This window comes from Coturnix japonica, chromosome 2 (assembly GCF_001577835.2).
Source record: "Coturnix japonica isolate 7356 chromosome 2, Coturnix japonica 2.1, whole genome shotgun sequence".
NCBI lineage: Eukaryota > Metazoa > Chordata > Aves > Galliformes > Phasianidae > Coturnix > Coturnix japonica.
The window spans coordinates 134,768,887-134,777,265 of record NC_029517.1 but is presented as its reverse complement, the minus strand read 5'-3'; the positions used below and the strand labels follow the sequence as shown (position 1 = coordinate 134,777,265).

The 8,379-nt window shown below is 59.2% G+C and overlaps 1 protein-coding gene across 1 annotated transcript in view; it reads left to right on the top strand.

Moving 5' to 3' along the window:
* Positions 1–8,379, top strand: part of LOC107310649 (microtubule-actin cross-linking factor 1-like) — a 51,650-nt gene that overhangs the window by 9,244 nt on the left and 34,027 nt on the right. Inside the window, exons 5-13 of the mRNA XM_015856482.2 lie at positions 1,967–2,051; positions 3,140–3,363; positions 3,535–3,654; positions 3,758–3,865; positions 3,952–4,170; positions 4,955–5,158; positions 5,239–5,470; positions 6,159–6,388; positions 8,117–8,239. Of these exons, the coding sequence (XP_015711968.2) occupies positions 1,967–2,051; positions 3,140–3,363; positions 3,535–3,654; positions 3,758–3,865; positions 3,952–4,170; positions 4,955–5,158; positions 5,239–5,470; positions 6,159–6,388; positions 8,117–8,239 (1,545 nt within the window). The remainder of the gene's footprint in view (positions 1–1,966; positions 2,052–3,139; positions 3,364–3,534; positions 3,655–3,757; positions 3,866–3,951; positions 4,171–4,954; positions 5,159–5,238; positions 5,471–6,158; positions 6,389–8,116; positions 8,240–8,379) is intronic.

Genomic DNA, 8,379 nt, shown 5'->3' with positions numbered 1-8,379 from the left:
CGGAGAGAGGAAGGGCGCTGTGAAGAGTTGGGAGGAGGGTTGGGGTCCCCCATGGGGTTGGGGTCTTTCATGGTGGGTGGGGGTCTCCCATGTTGGGTGGGGGTCTGACATAGTGGGTTGGGGTCTGACATGGTGGTCTGGGGTCTGACATGTTGGGTTGGGGTCTCCCATGGGGTTGGGGTCTCCCATGTTGTGTTGTGGTCTCCCATATTGGGTTGGGGTCTCCATGTATTGTTGGGGTCTCCCATATTGGGTTGGGGTCTCCATGCATTGTTGGGGTCTCCCATATTGGATGGGGGTCTCCATGTATTGTTGTGGTCTCCCATATTGGGTGGGGGTCTCCCATGGGGTGGGGGTCTCCCATATTGGGTTGGGGTCTCCATGTTGTGTTGTGGTCTCCCATGTTGTGTTGGGGTCTGACATGGTGGGTGGGGGTCTCCCATATTGGGTTGGGGTCTCCAATGTTGTGTTGTGGTCTCCCATATTGGGTTGGGGTCTCCATATTGGGTTGGGGTCTCCAATGTTGTGTTGTGGTCTCCCATATTGGGTTGGGGTCTCCATGCATTGTTGGGGTCTCCCATATTGGGTTGGGGTCTCCATGTATTGTTGGGGTCTCCATGTATTGTTGATGGTCTCCCATGTTGAATTGGGGTCTCCCATGGTGGGTTGGGGTCCCCCATGTTGTGTTGTGGTCTCCCATGTTGTGTTGTGGTCACCCATATTGGGTTGGGGTCTCACATGGTGGGTTGGGGTCTGACATGATGGATTACGGTCTGACATGGTGGGTGGGGGTCTCCCATATTGGGTGGGGGTCTCCCTGCAATTTTGGGGTCCCCCATATTGGGTGGGGGTCTCCCTGCATTGTTGGTGGTCTCCCATATTGGGTGGGGGTCTCTATATTGGGTTGGGGTCTCCCATGTTGGGTTGTGGTCTCCCATATTGGGTGGGGGTCTCCATTGTTGGGTTGGGGTCTCCCATATTGGGTGGGGGTCTCCCATGTTGTAGGATCTCCCATATTGGGTTGGTGTCTCCATGTATTGTTGTGGTCTCTCATATTGGGTTGGGGTCTCCCATATTAGGTGAGGTCTCCATGTATTGTTGGGGTCTCCATGCATTGCTGTGGTCTCTCATATTGGGTGGGGGTCTCCCATATTGGGTTGGGGTCTCCATGTTGGGTTGGGGTCTCCATGTATTGTGGTCTCCCATATTGGGTTGGGGTCTCCCATATTGGGTTGGGGTCTCCACGTATTGTTGGGGTCTCCCATATTGGGTTGGGGTCTCCATGTATTGTTGGTGGTCTCCCATGTTGGGTGGGGGTCTCCATGTATTGTTGTGGTCTCCCATATTGGGTTGGGGTCTCCATGTTGTGTTGGGGTCTCCCATATTGGGTGGGGGTCTCCCATGTTGTGTTGGGGTCTCCCATGGTGGGTTGGGGTCTCCTTTGTTGGGTTGAGGTCTGACATATTGGGTGGGGGTCTCCACGTATTGTTGGGGTCTCCCATATTGGGTTGGGGTCTCCATGTATTGTTGGTGGTCTCCCATATTGGGTGGGGGTTCCCATGTTGTGTTGGGGTCTCCCATGGTGGGTTGAGGTCTCCATTGTTGGGTTGGGGTCTGACATATTGGGTGGGGGTCTCCATGTATTGTTGGTGGTCTCCCATATTGGGTGGGGGTCTCCATGTTGTAGTATCTCCCATATTGGGTGAGGGTCTCTATATTGGGTGGGGGTCTCCATATTGGGTTGAGGTCTCCCATATTGGGTGGGGGTCTCTAGTTTTGGGGTCTCCATGCATTGTTGGTGATCTCCCATATTGGGTGGGGGTCTCCCATGGGGTGGGGGTCTCTATATTGGGTGGGGGTCTCCATGCATTGTTGTGGTCTCTATATTGGGTGGGGGTCTCCATGCATTGTTGTGGTCTCTATATTGGGTGGGGGTCTCCATGCATTGTTGCTGTCCCCCCCCCAGGCGCTGTGTGCTGAGATCCGCTCCCGGCTGCCGGAGCTGCAGGAGGTGCTGGAGCGCGGGCAGAGCGTGCTGCGCATGGTCACAGGTGGGTGCATTGCAATGCGCCATGCAGCGCTGCATTGCATTGCATTGCATTGCATTGCATTGCATTGGGGGGGGGGGCTGCAGCCATAGGGGGGTGGGGGGTCACTGGGAGGAGCCCATGGTTGGGGGGGGTCCCGGGGGGCTCTGCTGCATTAGGGGGCTCTGCTGGCCTGGGGGGGATTTGCTGGCATGCACTGACTTTGATGCTGCATTGCACCATGCAGCATTGCATTGCACTGCAATGGGGGGTGGGATGCAGCCATGGGGGGGGCACTGGGAGGAGCCCATGGTTGGGGAGGGTCCTGGGGGGCTCTGATGCTTTGGGGGGCTTTGCTGGCCTGGGGGGGCTCTGCTGCCCTGCATTGACTTTGATGCATGGCAGCATTTGATGCAGCTGCAGTGAAGTTGGGGGGGGTGGGGAGCACAGAGAGCTCTGCTGCAGCCCTGGGAGGTGCAAGGGGGGGTGTCTGAGCTGCAGCCCCTGCAGTGGTGCAATGGTGGGGGTCCCAGAGGGCTCCGCTGTCCTGCATTGACTTTGATGCATGGCAGCATTTGATGCAGCTGCATGGAATATGGGGGGCGGGGGGGGGGGGGCTCTGCTGCAGCCTTGGAGGGCCTGCAAGGGGGTCTGTGCTGCAGCCCTGGGGGGGCTATGGAGAAGACCCCCACAATAGTGGGGATCCTGGGGGGGTCTGCTGTCCTGCATTGAATTTGATGCATGGCAGCATGCGATGCAGCTGCAGTGGAGTTTAAGGGGGGTATGGTGGGCTGTGCTGCAGCTCTGGGGGATGCAGGGGGGTCTGTGCTGCAGCCATGGGGGGTGGTTGGGGGTCAGTGAGGGGGGACCCCAAGGTGCTGGGGGTCGTGGGGAGCTGCGCTGTCCTGCGCTGAATTTGGCTGCATGGTGTCATGCAGCACTCAGGGCTGCAGTGGGAGTGGGGGGGGGCTGAGCATGCAGTGGAGGTTGCAGGTCCCTGCACTGGGGGTGACGGAGGAGGGTGCAGGGGGGACCGCGCTGCTGCACTGCAACACTGCACTGTGACACTGCACTGCAACACTGCACTGCAACACTGCAACACTGCACTGCAGGGGAGGAGGCGTCGCAGGCGCAGGAGCGGCTGGAATGGCTGCGGATGCGGTACCTGATTGCGGCGCAGAGCAGCGCCGACACGGAGCAGCGCATGGCGCAGGCCTTGGAGGCCTCATCCCGAGGGGGACCCGCGCAGGAGGACCTGCGCCTCTGGTTGGGTCGCATGGAGGCGGAGCTGAATGCGTGGGATGGGAGAGAGCCCCCGTGCAGCGACCAGGAGAAGGTGCAGGGATGCAGCAATGCAGCAATGCAGTGTCAATGCTGCGCCCCATTGCATTGTTGGCTCTGGAGCAGCGCTGCGTGAGGCGTGAGGGCTCTGCATGGCCCTCGGGGGGGGAAATGCTGCTCTGGAGCCCTCAGTGGCGCATGGGTGACAGTGTTGCATGTGCTGCAGCTGCAGCAGTTCCTGCGTTCAGAGCTGGACCACCTGGCGGGGCTGCAGGAGCGGCTGGATGCAGCGTGCAGCGTGCAGCTGGACATGCAGGCGTTGGATGCGCAGCTGGATGAACACAAGGTGAGTAAGAGAGCTGGGCCCTCATGCATGGCTGCCTTGCATGCGATCCTGCATGCGGTCCCAGAGCTGCATACGTGCTGCATCACTTCCCTTTATCCCGCAGCTGCTCTCAGCAGAGATCCTGCACCACCGCAGCTTGGTGGAGCGGCTGCTGGGCGTCGCAGAGTCGCTGCTGCACTGCTGCACGGAGCCCATGCAGCAGAGCACAGAGGTGAGCGCTGCATCCCTGCATCCCCTGCAGCGCTGCAGCCGACAGCACTATACCCTGATGCCCACCACCCATGCATGTCTCTGCAGCCCTCGGTGCAGGCGTTGCGGGAGCGAGCGGAGCAGCTGTGGCAGCGCAGCGGGATGCGCTCGGTGCAGCTGGAGCAGGCGCAGGCGCTGCTGGCGCAGTTCTCTGAGGCGCATGCGGAGCTGCAGCCGTGGCTGGAGGAGACTCAGGCGACTGCAGCACAGCTCTGCCCCGACGCCATCAGCTGCGATGCATTCCGGGAGCAGCAGGCGCTGCTGCAGGTGAGCCCCTGCCATTATTGAGGACCTCCGGGGGTCTGCTGCCCCATAGCGCTGTCCCTATGCCACCATTGGGGTCTATAGAGGGTCTGCTGCCCCATAGCGCTGTCCCTATGCCACTATTGAGGTCTATAGGGGGTCTGCTGCCCCATAGCACTGTCCCTATGCCACCATTGGGATCTAGAGGGGGTCTGCTGCCCCATAGCACTGTCCCTATGCCACTATTGGGATCTAGAGGGGGTCTGCTGCCCCATAGCACTGTCCCTATGCCACCATTGGGGTCCTTTTAGGGGTCTGCTGCCCCATAGCGCTGTCCCTATGCCACTATTGGGGTCTATAGGGGGTCTGCTGCCCCATAGCACTGTCCCTATGCCACCATTGGGGTCCCTATATGTTCTGGTCCCACTTATGCTGCTTATGGAGTAGCCTTTATGGGGCAGTATTTAAGGGTCAGCACTTATGGGGCAGTACTTATGGGGCAGCACTTACTTATGGGGCAGCACTTACTTGTGGGGCAGATGTTAGTTATGGGGCAGCACTTACTTATGGGGCAGCACTTATGGGGCAGTACTTACTTATAGGGCAGTACTTATGGGGCAGTACTTACTTATGGGGCAGCACTTACTTATGGGGCAGCACTTATGGGGCAGTACTTACTTATAGGGCAGTATTTATGGGTCAGTACTTACTTATGGGGCAGCACTTACTTTGGATCCCAATGTGTTCTGTGCCATGCATTGGTGCTGCAGCAGCTCCATGCATGCCCTGCACCATTCCCACTCCGCAGTGCCTGCGCGAGGCTGTGGCCGAGCACCGCCCTCTGGTTGCGAAGCTGCAGCGCGTGGCTGCGCAGCTGCAGGAGCTCAGCCCTGAGCATGCGGCGCCGCTGCAGCAGCGCTGCAAGGAGGCAGAGGAGCAGTACAGCTGCATCCGACAGCGCATGCAGCAGGCAGCTGCGATGCTGGAGGACGCGCTGCCACGCTACGGACAGGTACAATGCAGCAATGCAGCACTGCAACCCTGGGGTGAGTCTGCAGTGGTTGCATCGGAGCTGTGTTGCATCTGCTGCAGCTGAGCGAGCGCATGGATCTGCTGCGAGGGTGCCTGGAGCGGCTGCAGGGGCGGCTGCAGGGCTGCCCACCGCTGCTGGGGGATGCGGCGCAGCTGCGGGAGCGGCTGCGGGAGAACGGGGCAGCCGTGGCGGAGCTGCAGCAGATGGGGGCTGCGCTGCAGGCGGTGCAGGAGCAATGCGACGAGCTGCGGGACAGCATGCAGCAAGCTGGATGCAACGCTGCAGCCACGGGTAGGGCAGCAATGCAGGGGGGGAACACACAGACATACCCCTGCAACATTGGGGTCCTTTGGGGGTTTGATGCCCCATAGCGCTGCCCATATGCCACCATTGGGTCCCTATAGGATCTGCTCCCTCTGCCCCACAGCTCTATCCCCCCATTGGGTCCCTATAGGATCTGGTCCCTCTGCCCAATAGTTTCATCCCCCCCCATTGTGTCCCTATAGGATCTGGCCCCACAGCTCTATCCCCCCCATTGTGTCCCTATAGGATCTGGTCCCTCTGCCCCACAGCTCTATCCCCCCATTGTGTCCCTATAGAATCTGGCCCCAGAGCCCCACAGCTCTATCCCCCCCCCACATTGTGTCCCTATAGGATCTGGTCCCTCTGCCCAATAGTTTCATCCCCCCCCATTGTGTCCCTATAGGATCTGGCCCCTCTGCCCCACAGCTCTATCCCCCGCATTGGTCCCTATAGGATCTGACTCCACAGCCCCACAGCTCCATCCCCCCCATTGGTCCCTATAGGATCTGTTCCCTCTGCCCCATAGCATCATCCCATTCCATTGTGTCCCTATAGGATCTGGTCCCTCTGCCCCACAGCTCTATCCCCCCATTGGGTCCCTATAGGATCTGGTCCCTCTGCCCCATAGCTCCATCTCCCCCATTGCCGTCCCAACGTGCCCCATTGCTCCCCATAGCGCTGCAGGATCGCGCGTTGCAGCTGCGGTCGCAGTGGGATTCGCTGCGGGTGGACGCGGATGCGGCGCAGCTGCGGCTGCAGGAGCTGCATGCGACGGCCGAGCGCTTCTGGGGCGGAGCTGCGGAGCTGGCGCTCACCTTGGCAGACACGCAGCAGATGCTGCTGCGCATGGAATGCAACGCGGGGGGGGGACCCGATGGAATCAGAGCCAGGCTGCAGTCTGTGCAGGTAATGCGGGGGGAGACATGCAGATCTGCATGGCGTGCAGGGGGAGACGTGCAGATGGGCTGCGCATTCAGGGGGAGCCATGCAGCTGTGCATGGCATGCAGGGGGAGTCGTGCAGCTGTGCATTATGTGCAGTTGGAGGCATTCAGATCTGCATGGCATGCAGCTGGACATTACGTGCAAGGGGAGCCGTGCAGATCTGCATGGCATGCAGGAGGATCAGTGCACGTGTGCATGGCATGCAGGGGGAGCCATGGAGATGTGCATGGCATGCAGCTGGGCATGGTGTGCAGGGGGAGCCATGCAGCCGGGCAGGGTGTGCAGCTGTGCATTATGTGCAGGGGAAGTCATGCAGATGTGCATGGTGTGCTATGGAAGCCGTGCAGATGTGCATGGTGTGCAGGGGGAAGCCATGCAGGCGTGCATGGTGTGCAGCTGTGCATGGCATGCAGGGGGAGCTGTGCAGCTGTGCATGGTTTGCATTATGTGCAGCTGTGCATTACATGCAGGGGGACACATGCAGATATGTATGGTGTGCAGCTGTGCGTGGCATGCAGGGGGGCATCGTACAGCTGTGCATTACATGCAGGGGGAGCCATGCAGATGTGCATGGCATGCAGGGGGAGCTGTGCAGCTGGGCATGGTGTGCAGCTGTGCATTGCATGCAGGGGAACCATGCAGGTGTGCATGTCATGCAGCTGTGCATTATGTGCTGGGGGAGCAGTGCAGCTCAGCATGGCTTGCAGAGGGAGTCGTGCAGCTGTGCATTACATGCAGGGGGATGTGTGCAGCTGGGCATGGCATGCAGCTGGGCATTACGTGCAAGGGGAGCCATGCAGATGTGCATGGTGTGCAGGGGGAGCTGTGCAGGTGTGCAGTGCTCGCTATGCATGTGTGCATGGCTTGCAGGGGGGAGTCATGCGGGTGTGCATGGTGTGCAGCTGTGCATTACATGCAGGGGGAGCCATGCAGCTGTGCATTACATGCAGGGGGAGACATGCAGATCTGCATGGCGCGCAGCTGGGCAGGGTGTGCAGCGTTGCGCACGCAGTGTGATCCATGCCAGTATGTCATGAGGACCCATAGGGTGCCATAAAGACCCATAGGGATCCATAGGGTGCCATAGGGATCCATAGGGTGCCATTGGGATCTATAGGGTGCCATAGGGATCTATAGGGTGCCATAGAGATCTATAGGGTGCCATAGGGATCCATAGGGATCTATAGGGTGCCATAGGGATNATAGGGTGCCATAGAGATCTATAGGGTGCCATAGGGATCCATAGGGATCTATAGGGTGCCATAGGGATCTATAGGGTGCCATAGAGATCTATAGGATGCCATAGGGATCTATAGGGTGCCATAGGGATCCATAGGGTGCCATAGGGATCCATAGGGTGCCATTAGGGATCTATAGGGTTCTATAGGGTGCCATAGGGTGCAATAAGTACCCATAGGGTGCTATAGGGATCCATAGGGACCCATAGGGTGCCATAGGGACCCATAGGGTGCCATTGGGTGCCATAGGGATCTATAGGGTGCCATAGAGATCTATAGGGTGCCATAGGGATCCATAGGGATCTATAGGGATCCATAGGGTTCTATAGGGTGCCATAGGGATCTATAGGGTGCCATAGGGTTCTATAGGGTGCCATAGGGATCCATAGGGTGCCATAGGGTTCTATAGGGATCCATAGGGACCTATAGGGTCAGCCCCCTCGTGCCCCCCAGGCGCTGCAGGAGGAGCTGGACGCGCTGCAGGCCGAGCTGCAGGAGCTGCGCTGCATCGGGGAGCAGCTGGTGGACGCATGCGGCGACGCAGCACAGGGCAGCGTCAGCAAGGGGGTGCAGGAGGTGAGTATTATGGGATGGATGGGATGGGATGGGGTATATGGTATGTTATGGGATGTTATGGGATGGGATGGGGTATATGGGATGGGATGGGATATATGGGATGGGATGGGATATATGGGATGGGATATATGGGATGGGAT